The sequence below is a fragment of the Tiliqua scincoides genome, chromosome 11 (assembly GCF_035046505.1).
Source record: "Tiliqua scincoides isolate rTilSci1 chromosome 11, rTilSci1.hap2, whole genome shotgun sequence".
Classification (NCBI taxonomy): domain Eukaryota; kingdom Metazoa; phylum Chordata; class Lepidosauria; order Squamata; family Scincidae; genus Tiliqua; species Tiliqua scincoides.
Genome location: NC_089831.1, coordinates 20,721,021 through 20,745,090, shown reverse-complemented (window position 1 = coordinate 20,745,090; position 24,070 = coordinate 20,721,021). Strand labels below are relative to the sequence as shown.

The 24,070-nt window shown below is 46.5% G+C and overlaps 1 protein-coding gene across 1 annotated transcript in view; it reads left to right on the top strand.

Annotated features, from left to right (window-relative positions):
- IGSF9B (immunoglobulin superfamily member 9B) overlaps positions 1 to 24,070 on the top strand; it is a 113,518-nt gene that overhangs the window by 65,286 nt on the left and 24,162 nt on the right. Inside the window, exons 8-13 of the mRNA XM_066639419.1 lie at positions 1,832 to 1,974; positions 6,543 to 6,683; positions 9,200 to 9,316; positions 12,101 to 12,251; positions 14,987 to 15,098; positions 23,397 to 23,572. Coding sequence (XP_066495516.1) covers positions 1,832 to 1,974; positions 6,543 to 6,683; positions 9,200 to 9,316; positions 12,101 to 12,251; positions 14,987 to 15,098; positions 23,397 to 23,572 — 840 coding nt within the window. The remainder of the gene's footprint in view (positions 1 to 1,831; positions 1,975 to 6,542; positions 6,684 to 9,199; positions 9,317 to 12,100; positions 12,252 to 14,986; positions 15,099 to 23,396; positions 23,573 to 24,070) is intronic.

Here is a 24,070-nt window from a genome sequence, read left to right as displayed (position 1 = left end):
ATAGTACCTTCTCTAGATTGCAAGCTGGCAACCCTCACCCTCCCTCTGTTCTGTCACCTCTCACCTATGAACTCCTCAGCAGGTAGGTATAGATCAGGGGTGTCCAAACTTTTTGGCTAGAGGGCCACATCATCTCTCTGACACTGAGTGGGGGGCCGGTAAAAAAAGGATTAATTTACATTTAAAATTTGAATAAATTTACATAAGTTTACATTAATATACTAGAGGTGGAACTTATATGAATGAATGAAGTTCTTGCAATAGCTCAAGGCCTATAAAAGGCATCACACAAGGCAAGGCTGGCCTTTCCTTTGCTGCCGCTCCTGCATCACAGATGTGAATCAGCAAGCAGTGGAGGGAGCCCTCATCCCACAGCTAACGTGAGAGGTAAAACGGTCGCCAAACAGTCACCCTCATGCTGAGAGCAATTGCGTCGGGCCAGTGTGGGCTCCAACAAATCTCTGGAGGGCCAGAGGCTCATTGGAGACTTTGGGGCTCCCTGAGGGTCACATTGGGAGTCCTCGAGGGCCGCAAGTGGCCCCAGGGCTGGGGTTTGGGCACCCCTGGTATAGATCAACTCTACCTCTGCTGTGCATTTTCAGCATGAACGTTCATGCTGGGCTATGGGAAGCATCATTAACATTTATTAGGGTGGGGCATGGATATAAATGGGGGAATGTACCACCTGGCACATGCAAGCTGGTTTGGGGGCAAAGTTGGATGTGTCTGAATACATCTGTTTAGAGCGCTTGCGTAGCATTATATTTAAGACTCGAGCTGCAAGTGATGACTTCCCCAGTCCGAATCCTGCCTTTGACAAGAGTTCCCTAGGTGGTTGAGGCAAGCCCCTCCCTCTTGGCCTCGGTCTTCCCCATCTCTAATATGGGGATAATAATGCAGGACAGTAATCCTTATAATTCATGTCATGTGTTTTGAATACTCCAAATGCACTATAGAAATGGCACCACAGTAGACAGTATTCTGGTGGCTGAATCCTTAGTAAATCCAAGGGGTGTCTGCAGTTAACATCGTCCCTGCCAACAGGTACTTCTTGCCTTACTGAAATTCTCTGTCTGCTTCATTTGATGTTACTTGGATGTTTCTCCCAAGCAGGAATTTCCAGTTTCTGTGAATCTTTTCATTTTAGGAGAAGCACAGTGGTGGCTTAACAGTGTGCAAATACTCGCCCAGCCTGAGAAATGTGTTAGTTTTATCAAAAACCCTTCTTGCGTCTTTCTCAGTTCTTATTATGCTTTACACTTACCTCTACATTTCACTGTGGATAACTCATGCTAGTGGAGTGTACCGGGGGGGGGGGGCGCATCTGCTTCCTCACCCAGTGTAAATTCTAAACAGATCTTGACCTCACCTGTTCACATAGAAGAGTTTGGAGAAGGTGTGAGCTAAATGTCGAATGGGAAGGAGGAATGTATTAAAGACACAGGGAAGTATTTTAATGGTGATTGTGGAGGGGGAAAATGAATTTTGTGTGTGTGTCTGACTGTGCTTGTGCTTTTTGTTTCTGGAGCTTAGTGTAGATTGAGATAAAATGTTTTGATGACTAAAGCTGAATGTAAATGTAAATGTTAAGTGTCACTCTAATGGATCAGGAGGAGAAAATGAATGCAAGGATAATGGCGTTTGGAGGCCAGAGTTACAAATGTTGCTGAATTAGTGTTTGGGGCTTGGTTTCCATTATTGAGAAGGTTGCTGACCCCTGTTTGAGCAAGCTGCAGTAGAAAGGAACGTGATGGCACTTATCTGCAAACTCTAAGACAGCAGGTCAGGCTGAAAAAAAATTCTCAATAACTTTCCACCACTCCAACCCCAGATCCCGCCCGTGTGGTGAATATGCCACCCATAATATACGTTCCCGTTGGGATACATGGATACATCCGATGCCCCGTCGAGGCAGAACCGCCAGTTACCTTGGTCAAGTGGAACAAAGATGGGCGCCCTCTGCACGTTGAAAAGGTAAGTGTATTTTTTGGGGGTGGAGGGGTGGTGAAGAGACTTCTGGTGTGTTAACAGTGATGGCTTAAAGCAGTGGTTCTCACATGTTTTGCATCGGGACCCACTGTTTAGAATGAGAATCTGTCAGGACCCACCCTAAAGTGATGTCATGACCAGAAGTGACATCATCAGGTAGGAAAATGTTTAACAATCCTAGGCTGCAATCCTACCCACACTTATATTGAGATGAATGGGGACCCACCTGAAATTGGCTTGCGACCCACCTAGTGGGTCCCAACCCACAGTTTGAGAAACACTGGCTTAAAGATTGGGGCTGCAGTGTTTTGCAGATTGACTATAATCATTGGGCTAATCAGTAGGTTTTAATATTTTTTTAGTTCAAATATTTTTCAAAACTGCTGATGGCAAACCTCATCTTTGAAGAGGCCTTCCCTCCTGTGAGGCAGATGGAAAATGCCTCTTCTGAGATGATACTGTGGGCATCATGCCCCTGTGGGCATGATAAAAAAAAACAAAAGGAAGCATTTTTTCATTACCCTCCCCTTTTTCATCATAAGCAATATATGCAGAGCTAATTACATAAGATTCATGTTGTAAAAGAGTTCAGATGTCTTTGATCTGGTAATATTAGATGCACTTTGTCTCTCCCCCAGTGTGATCTCTGTCAGGGTAGACTGGGCCATCTCTATTGTGGGTTGAGGTGCTGCTTCCCAGTTCTAAGCACATGGCTTTAGAGGACTCTGAAATGTCCCCTGCATTTTGGATGCTTCAGTCTAATCAGCAGCAATCTCCCCATCTAGGGTCTCCTAGGGAGTTCATTACTCCTGTCGCTGTGGGAGATGAGCATCATTAATCTAGCACCGGTGGAGCAAAGAAGTGTCATCCTGCAGATATAACTATACATGGTGCTTAAAAGTCCTCTTTTAACGAGACTCCGTCCTGCTATTACCTTGGTTTAAAAATCCTATCAAGGACTTCATTCTTTTAAATATTTAAACAAAATACTCAATATTTAGAGATTTCTTTAAATATTAACAGCTCAAAGATTATGTTCTGGCAGTTTCAAATGGGGATAGCCTGCTAATGTAGCTTTTGACTTCAGTAATGTCACTGATCATGGGCCCCATCCAACCTTGGTTGAGCACTCTACTGCCCCACTGAATTCTATAGGAGAAGTTTAAGCACATGCTTTTTGCCATCCCATTGAAATCCTTGTTTGCGGTGCTGGACTCTTGGCTAGATGTATTCCTAGGTGATTTGCCTTGGTGGAACAAAGCCAGATAGTCTAATGAATTAATGTCTTGATTGGATAATTACTGGGATATTCTATACCAATAAACTATAACCTTGTGGATCAAAAGAAGTGGAAACATTGGGTCATGAGTTGCCCTTCTGCAATTTCTGTAGTGACCAACTTAAAAGATTAATTGACCAACCAGTCACTGTGTATCCAGGAAGATTCCAATTTCTATGGCTCTCGCCTGCTCTTGGGCAAAAATAAGCTGATTAGAGTTTACTGTCAAGTTTTTGATGATAGCTGTTCAAGACGTGAGCAAAAATTAGAAATGAATAGAGATAATTATTCTGGGTCTGCTGGCATTAATCTTTTCTGTATTTAATACTGAGTGATTCTTAGTTTTTGTTGTATGAGTCAGTCTTCAAAGGATTAATCCATTGTTTTCTGCAAATGGTTGTTCTAAGGTCTGTTGATGGCACCCTCAAACTTCTGCTCATGTAATTAGACGGTTTAGATTCTTTTTTATGCAAAACCGAACAACGCTGATTTCCATTTGTGCTAAAGCCTGTTTCTGTGAAGGTATCTTGAGTGGCCACCTTCAGTCTCGAAAGACTATGGTATTGCGCTCTGAATGGTGGTTCTGGAACAGCATCTAGTGTGGCTGAAAAGGCCGATTCGGGAGTGACAATCCCTTCCACACTGGGAGCAAGTGCAGTCAGTTCCTGGTCTGTCTCCCTGGCTGTGGGCCTTCCTTCTTTGCCTCTTTGCCTCAGACTGTTGGCCAAGTGTTTCTTCAAACTGGGAAAGGCCATGCTGCACAGCCTGCCTCCAAGAGGGCCGCTCAGAGGCCAGGGTTTCCCACCTGTTGAGATCCACTCCTAAGGCCTTCAGATCCCTCTTGCAGATGTCCTTGTATCGCAGCTGTGGTCTACCTGTAGGTCTGTCTTGAGTGGAGGAGCAGCCAAATTCATGGAGGATGATGGTTAACACAAGGCAAGGTGCCTTACTTCTGATGTCTCTGTGGCAAAGCCTAGCAGACTAGTGGCCCAACCCAGCACAGCTTATGTGTCTGCATAGTGCTTGCTGCACTGGTGTTAGCCATCACAAAAGTGCCATGAAGCACTTTGCCAGTACTGTTGCAAAGGTCCGTGCCAGGCCACGCTCACTGGCAGAAGACCCAATGCATGCCAGTCACATTAAGTATCATGCTGAACAGAGCAGAGGCAGGAGGGTGGTGACAGGAGTGGGAGAAGGGCAGCTCGAATCGAAGTTCTGTGGCAATGGTGCATGCTGTATCTTATTCCCTTTTCCTGGATCTGATGTGCCAACACAGGGCAGTGTGGGCTTGTGCTGGCTATTTAGCCCATGCAGATCCAAGTTGCCCCATTGCGGCTTCTGGGGCTTTCTCTGAGGCAAGGGGATGTACATCCCCTTACCTCACAAAGACCTCCAACCTGCAAAATTCCCCTATAGGATGCAGCGCAGCCCATGCTGGCTCCACCACATCCGTGTGGGGGGGGGGGGTTGTGCTGGATTAGGCTGTGAGACTCCATCTGCACATTACATAGAGTGAGGTGGTAAGTTGCAGTGGTAGAATTCTGACCGGTTCCACTCCACTCTACAGGGTGCGGGGATAACACTGATATCCCTGAAAAAAATATAAGTGTTTTAGAATGCCTCTAGTTGCAAGTTATCTATTGGATAACTTTGGACCTTGGTATCCAGGAGGGAACCATCCCCCCCCCCCCCCGCATACAGATACTCATGGATAATGAAATCTGCAGGTTGGCCCTGACAGGACCTCTTAGACGCAACTGGAAGAATCTTGCGGTTGCATCTGGGAGGCCTTGTGCAGCCTGTTGGAGAAGGTCAGTTGAGAAGGCCTTTTGGAGGCCTCCAAAAAGCACTTCTGGCTTTCAGCTGAAACCAGAAGTGCCTTTTGGAGGCCTTCCAGAGGCCGCGGAGGCCCCACAAGGCCTCCCCATGCCTCAGGCCTCCTGGATGCGACCAGGAGACAGTTCCTGTAAGGGCCAACTTGTGGATTTCATTATCCATGAGTATTGGTATCTGTGATATATGGGGTATGCAGGAACTGATCCCCCATGGATACTTCCCTCCCAGATGCACATGGAAGACTTTTCCAGTCATTTCTGGGAGGTACAATGAGGCTGTCTTGATCTACATTGGCTCAAATCCGTGCACCCCGAGCCTGCAGATAAGGAGGACCGGCTTGTAGATTTCTGCTGACCAGATGCTATGGAGCAGAGGTTAGATACCATCTTGTTCAGCATGCAGACTTAGCTGCCACAACTGTGGATTAGATTAGTATAGAAGAATTTAGGTTAGTTTAGGAATCTAGATTAATTAGTTTAGAAGAGCATCCCTGTCATCAAGGAATTGCATCAAGAGTCTGGATATGGTCCCTTGCTGGGTTAGATGTATGTGCTGAATCCTCCGCAGTCTCAGGCAGTCCCAGGACTCCAGGTTGCTCTGGACAGTTCTTTACCCTGGCTGTAAAGATGATGGAAATAATTGGAGGTCCTCACTTTTGTCCGCAAACAGCCATTAGATAACTGTGGCTATGGAATGCTACTGACCTGAGACAGAGTCAAGTGAATGCCAAGAGGAGGAATGGTCCACACATCTCATTAGCAGGGCTCTGTGTCAACATGTTTCCCTGAAGCAATGCATCTGTGCTATCCAACTAGGGGCCAGTTAGGATAACTGACCATCTCCCAGATGACAGGAATGAGTGGATTGTGAATGCAGTGCAAAGCATTGACAAGGGATTTTAGTTTATGAATCGCCCATCAAATGCAAAGAACAATCATTCTGTTGGTTCCTTCTCAGAATTCCTTTGGCCTGATGTGTTGGCTTTGGGGTTGCAACTGTACTTCTTGCCAGGCAAGTCAAAGCGTGGGCTGAATAGTTTCTTAGGCTACATCCATAGTCAGTAATTCAGTATCTGTTCCATGGTGCACTATGAGATAAAGGCGGAGCTTGGATTTGGAAAGCAGCTGGGATGTTACCGATTAGGAGCGAGCCAAACTGCTTGAGTTTTGTCCTGGAAAGTTTTGGCAGAACCTGAGAAAGGTGGATTCCACTTCTGCCAGAACTGCAGATGTTAAAAGTCCAAAGTAAGGGAGAGGTAAGCATGTTTCAGTCCAGACCACATATGCGTTTAAATAGACTACTACCCAGACAACATATGTGTTTAAATAGACTACTACACCTTGAAAAATGTCATTAGCAGGAGCAAATGCAACCATAGCGACCGATCACATGGAACTCAGAACTATAACGTATCTAGTTTCCTCTCTTGCCTGTGCAGTTTTCTGGCTGGACTCTGATGGAAGATGGCTCTATTCGAATAGAAGAGGCAACCGAAGAAGCTCTCGGCACATATACCTGCGTGCCTTATAATGCCCTGGGTACAATGGGCCAGTCCCCCCCTGCCCGACTGGTGCTGAAGGTATCTCATCTGTTGATGTTTTTTTTTGTTTGCACTAGTCTAAGACTCATGCAAATATACACATGCACATACGTGTGTGTGTGTGTACACGGTATGCAGCAAAACCCTCTTTCTGTGTAGCAAAATGCCAGCAGTTCTATTAGAAAGGCTTGTATATTGCAAAGCCCACAAGGACTGAGAGGGGTTATGGTATATCTTTGAGCATCAATCAGATAAACTCCACAAAACCAAAGTAAAGATAGTTTTGTGTTGTTTTTTTAAATTCTCCATAGTTATTGGCAGAGAGAGCTGTGGCTTCAGTTGATAGGAATGAAGCTTCCTTAGCTATTGGCTCTACTGCTGACATGCTATGGAATGCTTATGAACATTCCAAAAAAGTAAGTACAAAACCTTAGGTGTGGTGGGCCTTTGTGCTGTCAGTGGAAAGGCATTTACTAGAGGAGGCAGCAAGTAGTTCTAGCATGGCATTGACCAACTTGTTAGAGTAGGCCAGTGGTTCTCACCCTTTTTAGCCCGGGACCCACTTCTGAGAATGACAATCTGTCTGGGGCCCACCAGAAGTGAGGTCAGCAACCTGGAAGTGATGTCATAGCCAGAAATGACATCAAACAGGAAGTGACGTCGCTGTGATGTCAGAGCCGGAAGTGATGCCATCAAGCAGGAAGTTCTTGCCTAGAAACTCAAACTGTAAATGACAAGAGGCAGTATTCCAGCTCAGAAGCTTCTTCCAATTCTCCCTGCCCTCGCTACCATTTCTATCAAGCAAAAAATAAAACAACATCTGGAACAAAATATTTGTGTATTTATTTACTACTGTTTTTATTTCTGTCTTTATTTACAAAATCTCAAGCTGCTTTTTGTATTGTTCTTCAAACTAACAAACACGGATGTGGCGATTGATACTGTGCTGAGCACTAGCCAGAAACAAGTGCACCCTCCTCAATACAAGAAGTAGCTTGAGCTTTTGTAAATTAAGGAAATAAAAGCAGTAGCATCCCCCTCAGAAGGAAGATAAGCAGGGACGCTTCCCCTCATCTCCCCCAAGCCCAAGCACGTCTACTCAGAATTGACTCCCATTATTGGCAATAGGGCTTACTCCCAGGTAAGAGTAGACAGAATTGCAGCCTAAGAGAGAAGTAAGAAGAAGGGAAGGGTGCACTTCAGAGAAGCAACTGGGGGAGCAGCACTCTTCCTGGGTGCTCCCCCCCACATGCCAGGCTTAACCTCCCTCCTCCCCCGCCTCCTGGGTGCTCTCTTGGCAGCCAGGCAACCAGGGATCCCCCCTCACCCCAGCAAAGACATAAAGAGAGGATGTGCTAGCCAGGCCAGGAAAGGATCGTGGCTTCCAGGCGATTTCAGAGAGGGAGAGAGGTTGTGATGCAGAGGACGAGAACGGCAGTGGGGTGGCGGCGATGCTGCTTTCAAAGCAGGCTCACAAGAGGGGAGGTCACGCGGGTCTGCCTCTACTCACCCAAGCCCTGTGTTCAGGTCTCCGCCTACACTCTCCAGCCCAGTCCAGCTGCGGGGGTGCGGGGTGCGGTGCTGCTCTGTCTTGCAACCCCGAGGCAGCCAATCCCATCAAGGCAGCCAAGCTGACCAAGGTTGGTGGGGAGAAGCCTGGATGGCTCTTCCACGTCTCTCCCGGTCCTTCTTTGCCTGCAGTCCAAGCCTGCACTCCGCGATTTGCCCCCCCCGAGGGAAGCCTCCAAGTGCAGACGGAGGTCCAGCTGGAAGGTAGCAGCGGCACGCTGCTTTCTTTGCACGTGAGCAAGCCGCTCTTAGTTACGTCTCAATGCCGGGAAGCTTAAAATGGCGATGCCCAGGCTTTGCCCACTTCTAAAATGGCGTCGCCTAGGTCTTTTGCCATCTTCCAAGATGGCTGCCGCCAGCTTCTCGTGACCCACCAGAAATTGGATCGCAACCCACCGAGTGGGTCCCGACCCACAGTTTGAGAACCACTGGAGTAGGCTATAACTCAGTTCAGATGTAATGTCAAACCGTGGAACATTATGACAAAAGGCAGGTGACAATTTCCCAGCTTGCTTTCTCTTTTTTCACACACATAAGGGGGGTATTAGAAGTTTCTGCTTCTCATTAGTGGCAAACCAGAGTGCTGCTGTCCGGTGACATGACAAACCAAGTTTTGGTGGTGTTACCTACATTGAGCTTCTGTGCATGAATGACATGTGCCTGGCAGTGATGTGTGAATTGCATAAGCGGGTATAAATGTGTGCTTAGATGAGGATCCTGTGTATCTTACACATGCAGGGAAGTGCGAATGGACCAAGAGAAGGCATTACCACCCCCCACCCATGAATTTAGATGAATCAGCACTTGTTTGCATGTGTGTAAATGTCATGGGCATATCAATCCCCCCCCCCCACAAGCTAGGTGGTTAATTGGCTAGTAGTCCTGCAGTTGGTCAACGGCTGTGTTTCATGTGTATTCAACTGTATGCTCAATGGGAGTGGCTCGATTTTATTAATGTTTGTTACCCCTGTTTTCCTCTGCTATAGGACCCGCCCTATTTCACGGTGCTACCAGGCTGGGAATACAGACAAGAGGCAGGGAGGGAGCTGTTGATACCCTGTGCTGCTGCAGGAGACCCCTTTCCTGTCATCGCCTGGAGAAAGGTACCCGGCCTGCCAGAAAAATCTGCAGTGCCTTTGGCTTTTGATGAATATTACAGACAGTGCAACCACACTCTGTCCCGGTAAGAGCAAAACTGCAGGTTCAGCTGCCTTAACTTTGGGCTGTACCACTACCGCCCTGTCCCGCAGGTGGGTGGGGGAAACCCAGCTCTTTGCCAAAAGGCATTAGAATCTGCAGAAACCTTTTTTTTTTATTTTTAACAGCAGCATCTGCAAAATGGGTCTCTCCCCTACCCATCCTTTCTTGCTCCTTCACACTGGAATCAATCATAGGCCCTCACCATTTAGGCTTCTGTTTCCCAGTGGTTGCCACCCACTCACTGTGCAAGACGGACGACTAGCCTCTTCGTCATGCTATGCGCAAATGATGCAGCTCCTACACTGTGGCTGTGCTGTGCTAGAATGCACTGGTGCTTGGGGTGTTGTATATGGAGCACAGGCAGGCCTAAATATTACAAGGTTCCTGCTAAAACTGGCAGCCCCAAGTCAGCTGATTCCCTTTCCCTCTGAAATATCTAGTTCAGCTTCCCTACGCCTTGACCTTATTGCACTATATGTTTTGCTGCCCCCTCCTGATCTACAGCATTGGATGCCACCTGAAAGGGCAGAGAACTTCATAGTGTAATGAGAATGGGATGCAGGGCAAGTTGGCACAGGGCTTCCATTTTTGGTGTTAGCCTGTGTTTGTTGTCATGTTTAGGTCTGTCTCCATTTGCTGCTGGATTGCTGCTGCTTCCGCTGCCACTAGACAGCTAGTTCAGAGTCATCCGGAGAGCTCCATGGCTGAGTGGGGATTGACACTCATGTCTCCCCGGCCCAAGTTGGCTCTACGGCAGTCTAGTTGTCAATGATGAAACCGCTATTGCTCAAAAACTTGGCATTTCTAAGTGACAGAATCTGCCTTGGGAGGCTGTGCCCGTGTTGTAGTATCACTGAACTTGTTCAAGCATAAATCCTGGAGAGAACTCAACCTTCTATGAATCTGAAGGGCCTGCCCTCACTTGGGAGTGTAAGTGGAAGCCCTTCTAGCAGTGTTGGACAGTATCACACAATCTTCTTCATCCTACCCACATAAAGACACATCCTTACTGGTGCAACTACTTTCCCTGCAGTTCCCTCTTGGGGCCAGAGATGATTGTGGGTCTAGAGATCAAACCTTGGTCTGGTATCTCTCAAGTTCATCAGAGTCTTCTGAATTTCCTTTGCCACACATCTCACAACTATGCTATCCCTGCCTCTCCTCTGTTGCCCCCAATTGCTTCCTCCTTCTTGTTTCTCTCAGTGAGAACCGCCTCTAGGGCCGCAATCTAATACCATTTGCCCAGCTGTTCCCATATAAGCCCTGGACCCCACTGGTCTGCTCCTCTGCCTTTTCCTCTGGGATCTGCCATCTGCCCCTCCCCATAGAATTGGTCTGCTTTCCTTCTTTCTTTCTGAGCAAAGCAAGCATGGCACAATGTGGTACTGAACAGGGACACAGCTTCTTCCTGCAGACTGTAATCCTAGATGTCTGCCTAGGGCTGTCTTCTAGCAGGAAGTCCAATCACTGCCTGAAATCCAAAAGGATTAGTGTGATTGCCTGATCCTTCAATGGGAGGGATATTATAATGAACGCTTGTAAAATCCATGGGTTTGCATCTCCCTCTAGTGGCATAAAGCAATATCCTATCCAATAGTTTATAATTCAAGGGCATATATAAGGCTTAGGAAACCAGATGAACTGTCAGGGTCTCATTCCCCTTGCACAGAACTCTGGTGACTGTGAGTTTTGTGTGGGCAAAGACTTTTTTATTGTTAGAGATTGTTAGTTTCTTCATAAAATGATCTTAGGCTTCCCTATAAAGCACCCATTTCTATCCTTCATGACCGTGCCTTTAAAATATCTTAGATTTAAAGAATGCAAACCTTAAAGAATTTATGTTTTCAGCCACTTTCTATTGGTGTAGAGCAGTAGTTCTCAAACTTACCTGGATCCTGTTTCCCCTACAGCCTCTTCTTCCTGGCTGAGCTGGGTGCCACAATTTTGGAACTCATGAAATCCCATGAGATTCAAGATGGCATCGCCCAAATTTTGTGAGGCTTCACAAGAGCGAAGATGGTGTTCCCCTGGGGCCCTGCAGGTTGCTAGGACTCTCGTGAATAAGACAAGATGGGCCTGGATGTGATCCAGCAATGTGCTTCATATGTCCTTGAGCAAGGCTGTACCCTGTGATCAGTTTCTCCTGAACGGTTTAGAGATCCTGAGTTTGCAGCCTTTGTACATCTGAAGTACACTGTTGGATCGCTGGGATTCTTAAAAACGAGACCACAGAAGACTTGAATCGGTACATCTCCATTGTTGAGCTTGGTGGGCTGCTCTGATTGGTCCTTGTCCTTTCCTTTCTTTCTACAGCTTCCCCTCCCCTACAGCCAACTTTAACTTTGAAGCCATTGCACCTCTGTGTGTTTGTTCCACAGACTCCTCTCCTTAACTCTGTCCTGTGTCTGCTGTCCCTTCTACATGCAAACACCGGCCCTGCTCTAAGCGACATCCCCGCATTTTTGCCTTGCCCATGCAGACTGCCTTCTGGGAAACAACTTTGTCCCTTCTCTCTGGCCAAAGCTTTTGTCTCTACTTGAAATACCTTGGCACGTCCCTGCCTAAATGGAACCCGGGACCCAGCCCTATTGCCATACTAGAGCCTTACCCCTGTGCCCTTGCGACGTGCTTCTGAGTTGTGTTCTTCCCCTTTCTTTCCCCTGTGCTCTCTCTGTTGTTTGACCAAGGTAGGGAAACCCAGTAGAAGCAAGCACAACACCCTTCCAAGCGGCAGCCTCCAGTTCCGGTCTCTCAGTAAGGACGACCACGGAGAGTGGGAATGTGTCGCTACCAACATAGTCACAAGCATCATGGCTAGCACTCATCTGACAGTCATCGGTAGGTATGGAAAGGTTTGGAAGCTCAGCTTTACTGGCAGTGCTGAGGCATTGAACATGGGGAGGGGGGCGGAAATCCTGCAAATACTCATGGTTTTTCTCCTCCAGAGGAAAAGTTTGTTTGCTGTTGTAGATCAGTGACCCTAACAACAACAACAACAACAACAACAATAATATTATAATAATACAGGTATTTATATGCTGCCTTTCTTGGTCTTTATTCAAGACTTTATTCAAGGCGGTTTACTTAGGCAGGCTTATTTAAATCCCCGTAGGGATTTTTACAATTGAAAGAAGGCTCTATCTTTCAAGAGCCACAACAATTCAGATGTTTTGTTCTGATCTGGCCTCCATCCTCCCATGCTCAGAGCAGATGGAATAGCTCGGCTTCAGCTTGTCAGCTGCTTCAGGGTCGCAGGGTGCCGGTGGCCTCGAACTGGCGACCTTGTGGATGTTATCTTCAGGCAAATGGAGGCTCTACCCTCTAGACCAGACCTCCTGCCTAACAAGCAACATGTTTGCAGATGGTACCTATAGAAATGGGAACAACAAATCCCACCCAACTAGGTGTTGCCCTGTTAAGTCCATTGTGCAACACTGATTCAGAAAGGCACACCCTGATTCACAATGCACAGGAGTGCATGCATGTATCCTGAATATAAATAATGTGGTCTGGTGTTCATTTGTTTTAGGAATAGCATATGGAAGGGGGAGGGAGGTGAAATGTTGCCAAACAGCACAGCAAGGGGCAGGCTTTAGTACTGTGCTCCCATCACAGTTCTGATCTCAATTGTGCCTCCCCATCTTAGGTGCTCCTTTTACTGGAAAAAAAGAGGAATGCTTCCTCCCTGTGCAATAGAATGCACAGAATGGGATTGCAATTCGGACCATAGAGATGGAAAAGTACCCACTTGCTGTGAATTCATCACATTTCTCGTTCCCCATCTTCCCCATGATTGATTGATTTTAAAGAGGGAAGTGTAACTTGGCGTATTTTATAAATAAAGTTTGACCCTGTGTAGCATTGGAGCCACTGCACCGTGTCTCCTTCATGTGCCTTGTGGAAGCATCAAACCCAGGATCACCTGGCGGAAGCTGGCTGTGGACTGCCTTTCTATGCCAACTGTACCTCTTACAGGAATGGGAATGATGCTGGCATAGGAAAAACCACATCCCAGGGCCTCTTGCATGGCTTAGAACAGCTTAACTAGCAGGGTGGTGCAGGGAGAATGATACAAATAGGATTCCTTGTTGTCTCTCCCATTGCTAAAGTTTTGTCAGAAAGGGGGACTATAGTCATATGTAAGAGTTAGTGATCCGGAAGTAAGCAGGGGTGGGCTTTCCCTATGCCAGATTAGTTCCCCCTCTTGGTGAGGATGTGTGAACACACTGTGCAAGATCAGTGCAGCCACCTTCAGATCACCTTCAGGGCAGGAGGTCTGGTCTAGAGGGTAGAGCCTCCATTTGCCTGAAGATAACATCCACAAGGTCGCCAGTTCGAGGCCACCGGCACTCTGCGACCTTGAAGCAGCTGACAAGCTGAAGCCGAGCTATTCCATCTGCTCTGAGCGTGGGAGGATGGAGGCCAGATCAGAACAAAACACCTGAATTGTTGTGGCTCTTGAAAGATAGAGCCTTCTTTCAACTGTAAAAATCCCTACGGGGATTTAAATAAGCCTGCTTATGTAAACCGCCTTGAATAAAGTCTTGAATAAAGACCAAGAAAGGCGGTATATAAATACCTGTATTATTATTATTATTATCATCATCATCACATCCTCAACATATGACTAGTCTTTTTTCTTGGGAAGAATGACTCTCTCAGAAAATGCTAGCAGTTGTCATTGGAACAGCTTTGACTCTGGGAAAAGAAGGCTAGGATAGCCCTGTGTAACAAAATGTGAACAATTTTATGTTTAGCTGAATATTTTGATGTTCATTAATTTGGGTGCCAGGATTTTTTAAAGTGCCACTCTTTCTGGCAGAGTGCCAGTCACTTAGCCACAATTTTACGCTATGTAGTTGTATAATACAATGTGTATTGTAATGCATTAGACAATAGGATAAAGGCACAAAATTTAAGATAACTAGAAAAAAAGTTTTGATGATACAAAAAAATAAACTAAGATTTCAGATGGAATCGGTGCCTCTGAATTGTATAAGGTGCATTAAAAATTCAGTATAAACAGTTTTTGTGTTGCACAGTGCAGTTTTCCTGGGGCAATTGTGTTTGTTTTTGTAGGGAGGGTCAACTCACCCCCAGACCTGTTATATTAGCATTGTAGAGCTTAAGGGCTCAATCCTATTCAACTTTCCAGCGCCACTGCAGCCACAATACTGCCCCAAGTTAAGGAAGCAAGCATTTCCTTACCTTGAGGAGGACTCAGTAACTGCCTTTCCATCACAGGATGCAGCGCACACACCATTGGCATGGCTGCATCAGTGCTGGAAAGTTGGATAGGATTGGGCTCTTAGGGCCTGATCCTTTCCAATTTTCCAGGGCCAGTGCAGCCGTGCCAATGGGACGTGCATCCTGTGATGTAGAGACAGTCACAGAAGCCTCCTCAAAGTATGGGAACATTTGTTCCCTGACCTTGGGGCTGCATTGCGGTTGCACCAGTGCTTGAAAGTTGGGTGGGATTGGGCCCTTAGTGTGCTAATTTCCTCTTGTGTTTTTATTTTATTTTATTTTTTCTACTCTTCTTAACACCTCTGCTATCTTTCTTCTATTTGCAGGCACAAGCCCACATGCCCCTGGCAATGTGCGTGTCTCCGTCTCCATGACCTCTGCCAACGTCTCCTGGGAGCCGGGCTATGATGGCGGTTACGAACAGACATTCTCAGTTTGGTACGGCCCTCTGTGAGTCATCCCAGCATGCTTTGCTCTCTGCTTCTTTTCGTTCCCACTTGGCCCGAGCTTGGAGTAGGTGTGGGCATTGTGGTTCTCAGGCTGCAATCACATGGATGCTAGAGTTAGTCCAACATACTTCAATATCTACCTTCTTTTGGCGAGGTGGGGTGTTCCAAGTGTGGAAGGAGCAAGTGCACACAGAATCCCTTTAAAATGAGGATTTTGTATCCTGGCTCCCAAACTACTCACATTTATGGGGCAGAATTGGGGCCCAATCCTATCTGACTTTTCAGCACTGGTGCTGCTGTAATGCAGCCCCAAGGTAAGGGAACAAATGTTCCCACACCTTGAGAAGGCCTCTGTGACTGCTTCCGCACCACAGGATGTAGTGCACGCCTCATTGGCACGGCTGCATTGGCACTGGAAAACTGGATAGGATTGGGCCATCAATCTTTCAATCTCTACCCTTTTCTTGGGGCCTCAGTCCCCCTGGAGGCAATGATTTATATCCTACCTTTCTTCCATCATGAAGCTAAGACAGTTTTTCTTATCCCTGTAGCACTGATAGCATAAGAAACTGCATCTGTCACAATTCTATCTCCTACACAACTGTTAAAGGTAGTGGAGCCCCCTTTTGCAGCTGAGTGTCCCTGAAACTCTTTATGCTGAAAAGGCAGGAAAAATATGCATTGTGAAGTAAGCATCTGTTGGACAAGACCAAAGTTTAGGCATTTACCTGCCTACGCTCATTCTGAAGTAACCAACCCTGGTTAAGAACATCAGAAGAGCCCCACTGGATCAGGCCAATCTAGTCCAGCTTCCTGTATCTCACAGTGGCCCACCAAATGTCCCAGGGAGCGCAGAAGACAACAGATTGTGTTGTCAACTGGTTGTGTAGATGGAGCTGCAGAAGCACATGGTAGCTGTGAGGGGGGAAAATAAGGTGGAGTTTTATCTTTTTCTGGCAGAAACAAGGGGGGGGGGAAATCCAATGGTTTGTGAAAGGCAAACTTAAAAGTTGTCTTCTGTGGTGCTTTTTGGGAATTTTTCTGCTTTCTGTTGTTCTGGATTGGTGCAGCTATCTTGTTTTGGTTGGATCAGGAGAATTCTGCAACCCTGTGAAGCCCAACAAAGGCTTGATTGAATTGCTTGAATTGAGCATCTGGGGCGCTTAATGTTTTTACTTTGTCTGGGCCTGAATTCCTAAAAGCTATGCTTTGCGTGCCAACAGATGTTGTTTTCCACTGAAGGTGAAAAATAGCAATAAAAACGCTCTACACTAGTACTTTGTCTTCAACTAAGTGGTAGCACCTTCAAGAGAATCCTTTTTGTGCGCGCGGGCCTACCAGTGAAACTCTGCGCACTTGTCCAGGATTCTGGGAAATGTTCTAGAATGTACTTTTAGTGTATCTGGGTTCAGGCAAAGCTGTTGGGACTTGTTCTTCTTCTGTGTCAACCTTGCATGTACCTTAGAATCCACCTGGCTCATTCTAAATCACTGGTAATGGTTGGCATCCTGTCTTTCAGGAATGCTTGACTACCATAACAATCTTGCCATTGAATAAACCTTGATAAGCTTCCAAGGAGCTCAGTTTGAAAATCATTGACCTAACTGAACTGTTTGCCACACTCAGTAGACATAAGAGACTGCTGTTTAGCTCAAGCCTCCGCAACTTGTTATCCACTAGATTAGGGGTGCTCAAACCCCGGCCCAGGGGCCACTTGCGGCCCTTGAGGCCTCTCAATGCGGCCCTCAGGGAGCCACCAGTCTCCAATGAGCCTCTGACCCTCTGGAGATTTGTTGAAGCCCGCACTGGCCCGACGCAACTTCTCTCAGCATGAGGGCGACTGTTTGACCTCTTGTGTGAGCTGTGGGATGAGGGCTCCCTCCACTGCTTGCTCTTTCACATCTGTGATGAAGCAGCGGCAGCAAAGGAAAGGCCAGCCTTGCTTTGTGCAAGGCCTTTTATAGGCCTTGAGCTATTGCAAGACGTTCAATCATTCATAGAAGTTCATCTTTAATATATTCATTTATGTAAACTTATGTAAATTTATTCAAATTTTAAATGTAAATTAATTCTTTCCCCCCCCCGGCCCCCGACACAGTGTCAGAGAGCTGATGTGGCCCTCCTACCAAAAACTTTGGACACCCCTGCACTAGATCGACCCACCGGTCATATATATTCATGGGTGTCCATTGTTTTTGCAGTCTCAGGGTAGTGGGAAAACTAGCAGATTATTACAACTGCAGTAGGCATCTATACTTGACTGGTAGCATGATTTTTATCTTGGTGGGTCAGAAGTTGTGCAGGCCTGGATCTAATTTTGAAAAGTGGAGCAAGCCAACCTTCGTAACTTCTTGTGGATTTATTTTTGCGAAGATCTACTATGTGTCTCTTCTTCCTTTTGGCCTCTCTCTCTTTCTCAGTATGCTCCAGAATGATTTTATTCAACTATAACACCAAGGGAGACTCTTGGGTATGCAAATATAATTGATTCCCATCTGCTACTTGTTAAAGGCAAACTGAAGAGCCTGGCTCCCTAGTGTGCAGCAGCCTGAACAGTTGATAGGGACCATGGAGACTTGAAAAAGAAATTTCTGAATGTGTGAAGCTGTGTAAACATGGTCCACATGCTACAATTTCCATTGACTGTCTCTGGGATTCATTCGTGGTATGCAAATGTGGCAGGGGAAGTCATACAGCATTTCTTGCGCTTTCTGCCTTGCAACAGAAATGCAATTTGGGCTCATCTTATACCTTCACTCTAGAGATGTGTCTGTTAATGATGGGTGTATGTGGTGCTGTGTGCAGAAATACCTTGGATAGCATAGCAATGTGTGAATGAAAGCATTCTTGATGTGCTGCCAAGGTATCTTGGCATCTGTATCTGATGTCCAGAGGCCTAAACAGGAGAACTCCATTAAGAAGGCAGTAGGAACAGGAAAGTGGGTCCTCTCCCCTCCTCTGAGTCTTCCCTGCATAGCATGGGGAGGAAAGCTTGTTTTGTTTTGTGGTTAACTTCCTGATATGCACCCCTCTGGACCCAGTTGTTCCTTCAGGACACTGTGAAATGTTAGGTGCTCATGCAGGCCAATTGCTCCACCTTTTTGTCTTCAGCAGGTGTATCTTCAGCATTCCACAGCTCAACTGCCCTGAACATTTCATTGGTCCTGGAACTTGCTAAACATGCTTGGGAATCCCTGAAAAGTGCAGAAATTGCAACCTTAGGGCGCAATCCTAAGTGCTTTCCAGCGCTGACAGAAGGGCAGCGCAGCTCTGAGGTAAGGGAACAAACCTTCCCTTACTTTGAGGAGGCCTCCGTGAGTGACACCCAACTGCAGGATGCAGCACATGTCCCATTGGCACCGCTATGCCAGTGCTGGAAAGTACTGACATAAGGGGTTAGGATTGTGCCCTTAGTTTTGTAGGGCCTTGTTCTGCTTCCACCCAAGTTCATTATTAGAGGGCATGACATCCAAAGCACACATCACCTTCCTCTAAATTGCACTCCTAGAGTTAGTTCACACATTTTGCTGTGAGTTGTACAGTGTTGAATAACGAAGTGATGTGCGTGCATGCATGAACCATGTCCTTGGGACAAGGACTTCCACTTAATCCAGTACTACCTTTGGTCTCTGAAATGCTGCCCTGGCAGATTTTTGTACCTTACAAACTGAAACATACTGCAGGAAAGACCAGCCTCTCTCTCTCTCTCTCTCTCTCTCAGCTGCTGAACTGATTGGCATTCTGTCCCTCCCTTGACTCTGACAGAAATGTAAAATGCAGAGGTGATGGTGACCTTCTGTATTTCAGTCATGTACTTCCTCTCAAATCCTTGGTTTTATTTTCTTTCCCTTTCCCCCTTCTTTCCCCCCACTTTTTTTCTAATTTGACCAGATGGAGCTTGCTGATAGAGAAAAGATTGGATATGCGCCTCTCATAACAAAATTGGCTCAGCTTTGGAAGGGGGATAATGTTGGAGCTTGGGAAGTAGAGGGTTTGTAATTGTGTAGAAAGACAAAAGAAGGAAGGAAGGAGATGAAAGTGAGGGGGGAAGAAAGAAAAGGAAAATGGACTTGGAACACAAAATTCATGCAGCTGCTTGTGTGATTAAAACGTCCTTGAATGATTAACGCTGCATTCCTTCTGCAAACCACATCTCACCTTGGTGGCAAATAGCCAGCTGCAGTTTCCTTGGCAGATTTTCACCGTACTGTTGAAATGAGGATATTTTCAGATAGCATTTTTAAAAATAGGTTCATGCTGTATGAAACTGAAGGGCGTAGGGCTTTTAACCCTATGGAAGCACTTCCCAGAGGTATACCAGGCGAAAATAGAAGTGGCTCACACACAAACTTCTGTATCATAAACGTACAAAGATCCTGTATCTGGAACCGAACCATGGGGTATTTCATTTTTGGAGTGAATGGAACCCAGTTATGGTTGGGTCCTTTTTATTTCGCATTCTGTTCATTGTGGAACAAATGTGGTGAATTGGGAGTCTGCTGTTACCCCTGAGGGCTGGGGGATAAGAATAGGCCCTCAGTTTGGCTATACTTGTCGTAAGAGGCGACTAAACAGCCACCGGGTAGATGGGACTCGTCAGCCTGGGAAGGCAGCTCATCTGAGAGAAGGAAAACTCTGATCCCAAACCTCCACTGCCTTGTGGCTACATCCAGTTATGGAAAAGGCTTCAGAAGTCAACCTCGAGGCAAAATCCGGAGCCGGAGTCCCTGAGGCAGTTCATGGCTGAACACAGTCACGTTCTGGCAACTCCTGCGACGCCGCTGGAACCAACCGTATTGGCTTCTACCTTTCCATTGGACCACTTCAGCGATGTGGAGAGGGGGGTTTTGCTGCATGGGTAACAGCCTATCCTCCATACCTACTTTACCTAGGCTTCGCGCACTGGAGAGGACACTCTGTTCCAGAACCACCATTCAGAGTGTGACACCATAGTCTTCCGAGACTGAAGGATGCCAACAGCATGTTCAAGTAGTTCAATGTCATGTAAGGCAGTTCATGTTGGGGCAAAGAATCCCATGCACCAATGGAGTCTGAGCTGTCAGTGATGAACCAGGAAAGAGAGTGGAGGGTCATGATGGTAGCTCAATTAAAACATTCACTCAATGTGCAGCAACTGCAAAGAATACACATTCCACTCTAGAGGTCATTAAGAAAGGGGTTGAGAATAAGACTGCTAATATTACAATGCCCCTGAAAAAAAAGCTGTGGCTTTTGGAATCGTGTGTACAATTCTGATCACCGCATTTCAAGAAGAATATTTTGGAACTGGAAAAGGTGCATAAGAGAACACAGCCATAGTGTTCAGAAGGCTGGGGCATTTTTTAAAAATGTAAAAATGCAATTAAGTAGGGGAATGACTGAGAATTTTAAAAAATATATGCATGGTGTGGGGAAAGTGGAGAGAGACTCTTTCTCCCCCCCCCCCCCCACAATACTAGAAGATTTAGGGTAGACAAAAGCAAGTACAGAGTCCTCCCTTATTATCCACAGGGTATCTGTTCCAGGACCCCTCACAGGTATTCACAGATATGTGAATTCTTGCCACTTCTGGCAAAACAAAAGTGGCTTTCTGAGGCCTCCAGCAGGCCTTCTAAAGCCCACAGACACCTCCACAGGCCTCGGCAGGCTTTGGAAGGCCTACCGAAGGCCTCAGAAAGCCGCCTCTGGATTGCTGGTCAAACCGGAAGTGGCTTTCCATGGTGAGTCATATCTACAGGTGCCGGATCCGCAGATACCGAGGGGGTGGGTTGTGTACTTCTTCACATGGCACATACAAAATCTGAGGCATTTGTGGTCACATAGCTGTATCAGATCTAGTCTGATCTCAGAAGCTAAGCAGGGTCAGGCCTGGTTAGTACTTGGATGGGAGACCACTTGGGAATACCGGGTGCTGTAGGCTTATACTATGATCTCGGAAGCTAAGCAGGGTCAGGCCTGGTTAGTACTTGGATGGGAGACTGCCTGGGAATACCGGGTGCTGTAGACTTATACCATAGTCTTTCGAGACTGAAGGTTGCCAACCATCTCCCTATACTGAACACTATCTCCCGATCTGGTCTGATCTCCGAAGCTAAGCAGGGTCAGGCCTGGTTAGTACTTGGATGGGAGACCGCCTGGGAATACCAGGTGCTGTAGACTTATACCATGATCTTGGAAGCTAAGCAGGGTCAGGCCTGGTTAGTACTTGGATGGGAGACTGCCTGGGAATATCGGGTTATGTAGGCTTATACCATAGTCTTTCGAGACTGAAGGTTGCCAATCAACCTGTGGTCACAAGATGGCCACTAGCTTGGGTGGTTTTATTGGGCAAATTCAGAGAGGAGAGGTCTATCAATGGCTGTGAATCATGACGGCTTTGCACTACGTCTGGGTTCAGTGGCACTCTGTCTCTGAATACCATTGGTAGGGAATGCCCGCCTCTTCTGCTTGTGGGCCTCCCAGAGGCAACTGGTGGGCCACCCTGGGAAACAGAATAGTGGACTGGATAGCTTTGACTTGATCCAACCGGGTTTTCCTTACATGCTGCCACTGCTGGTTTCTATTCCCTAGAAGCAAGTGTTTGGTGCAGGAAAAGTATACAATATTAACAATGCAAAAGAGAGTTTTCAGGTAAATTTACAGTGTCCATTTCATTCCTCCTCCGCTCTGCCTTCAGTTATGCTTGCATCGGCAGAACCTGGAATGCAGCCGGAGTAAATGAAATCACAATGTAGGCACTTCCTTTGTTGGGGCTGTTGAACAGGTGAGCTTTGCTGAAGGCAGCACTTGGCTGTGTGGCTAACTTGGCAGCCCAGCTGATGATACACAAGCCAGCCAAGACTCCACCTGTGTGTCTGATCCCAGAGCCAACTCTGTAGCACAGAAAGCCATCTGGAAGAAGCATTTTGATTTGCCACAAGAAATAATCAGGGAACTCCCACAGGCAGAGAACACATATAGTTTCTGATGGTTATTGTGCTGTCGGGGGTGTCGCTGTTTCTTGTCCACAAGAATGGAAAGGTTCTTGTGCCTGAGTTTAGAGGGCTAAGCAGAAATCCAATGCAGTCTCCTTTCATAGCCCCAATTGCAAAACAACAATTCTTGCAATCTTGACATATTTTCTTTGCAGCACAAACAAGCTTGTTTCTGGGCTATTTAAGTGCAGTGAAGCTATAGAAAGTAATGTGGGGACAGACCATAGCTCAGTAAGTACAGTAGTATAGCACATGCTTTGCAAATAGAAGTATCAGGTTGCATCCCAATCTGAAAGGACCCTTCCTGAGACTCTGGGGAGAGCTGCTTCCAATCAGAGTAGGTAATACTCAGCTATATGGAGCAATCCTCTGACTCCATATAAGGCAGTTTTGTATGTTCGCTAACGTCCTATGAATTTTAACTTCAATTTAAAAAGATAGCAAGTTTCTAGTCCTTGTGATTGCGAAGATGTGCTTGAAAGTGTGTGGGCAGTGCCTGTGGAAATCTGAGAAGCCAAAGCAGCTACTGAACAAGTGGGCTCACAGAGAATGAGAAGCTCAGAATTTTAAATTACTTCCTTCCCCCTCATTATTAGGGAGAATAAAGTACCTTAATCACCGAGAGATCATGCAAATCTGAAATTATGCAGGTCTCATAACCCAGGTTTTCTTGCTACAGAAGTTGGGTTACATTGGTGCAGAGTTTAAAATACAGGTGTACCCCAGTACCTGTGGGGGATACATTTCTGCCCCCCCAGTGGACACCGGAAACTGTGGATAAGAGGGAACCCTTTTTCTGTCCCCCCTGGTCCATTACTTTATCTTCATTACGTTCGAGTGAAGCAATAACATGTCTTGCTTTAACCAAATGCTAGAAGCAGAAAGCTTAAGGCAAGACAAGCAGGCAGCCAGCCTGCAGGCTAGCGTGGAGATTAAGAGTGATCGTTAACTCTTAACAGGAGGATAACATTTGCTCTTAGTCTCCCTTTTAGCCTTCATGCTCCCTGCCTGCTTGTCCTGCTATAAGTTTTCTGCTTATAGCATTTGCTTAAAGCAAGACATGAAGGGGGGGGATGGGATGACAGAGATAGGGTTCCCCCTTATCTGCAGTTTCCGGTATATATATATTTGTAAGCACAGACTCCTGGGTGTGATTGAGCCCATCTCCCAAGCAGCTCCATTGTTCATTAAGGGATTGTCTCTTTTTCTTTTTTTTTCCTCTCTGCCCTCTTTTGTTTCTCGATCTCTTTCTCTTTGATTCCTTCCCTCCCAAAGAACCCGTCCCTTGGATTGTCTTTCTTCTATCTTGCCAGGATGAAGCGGGCACAGTTTGGACCTCATGACTGGCTCTCTCTTCCAGTACCGGCTGGTCCCAGTTGGCTGCTCATGGATAACTTAGAACCGGAGACTGCCTACCAGTTCAGTGTCTTGGCCCAAAACAAATTGGGCACGAGCTCCTTCAGTGAAGTGGTCACTGTGAACACTCTAGGTGAGACCCAGAGAAGAGAACTTCCACGACCCAGCGCAGCGAATACTTGAAGCTCTGTTTTTGAATGAAACCACACCCTGCACTATTGTTTCAAAGAATGGAATTGCACAGTGGTTCCCAGACTGTGGGTCCAAGACCACAGTTATGGCCCAATTTTTGGTGGTTTGCAAAACTGACAGATTAGGCCATGTGCATCAAGGGTTAAATAAGCTGCTACTGGGGGAGAGCACTGCTGCCCAATCACCATTGTAACCACACCCCTTGACAGCTTCTAGGGCCTCTAAAATGTTTGGGAAACACTGGCCTAATGTCATTGGTGTATGTGGCTCTTTACAAAGCAACCTAGGGGGAAGGAACATGGCTCAATGATAGACCCCATTCTTTGCATGCAAAAAATCCCATGTGAAGTCCCTGGCATTTGCAGGTAGAAGTGGGAAAGGCCCCCATCTGAGATCCTGGAAACCTGATGCCAGTCAGTGTAGGCAATATGACGTTGGG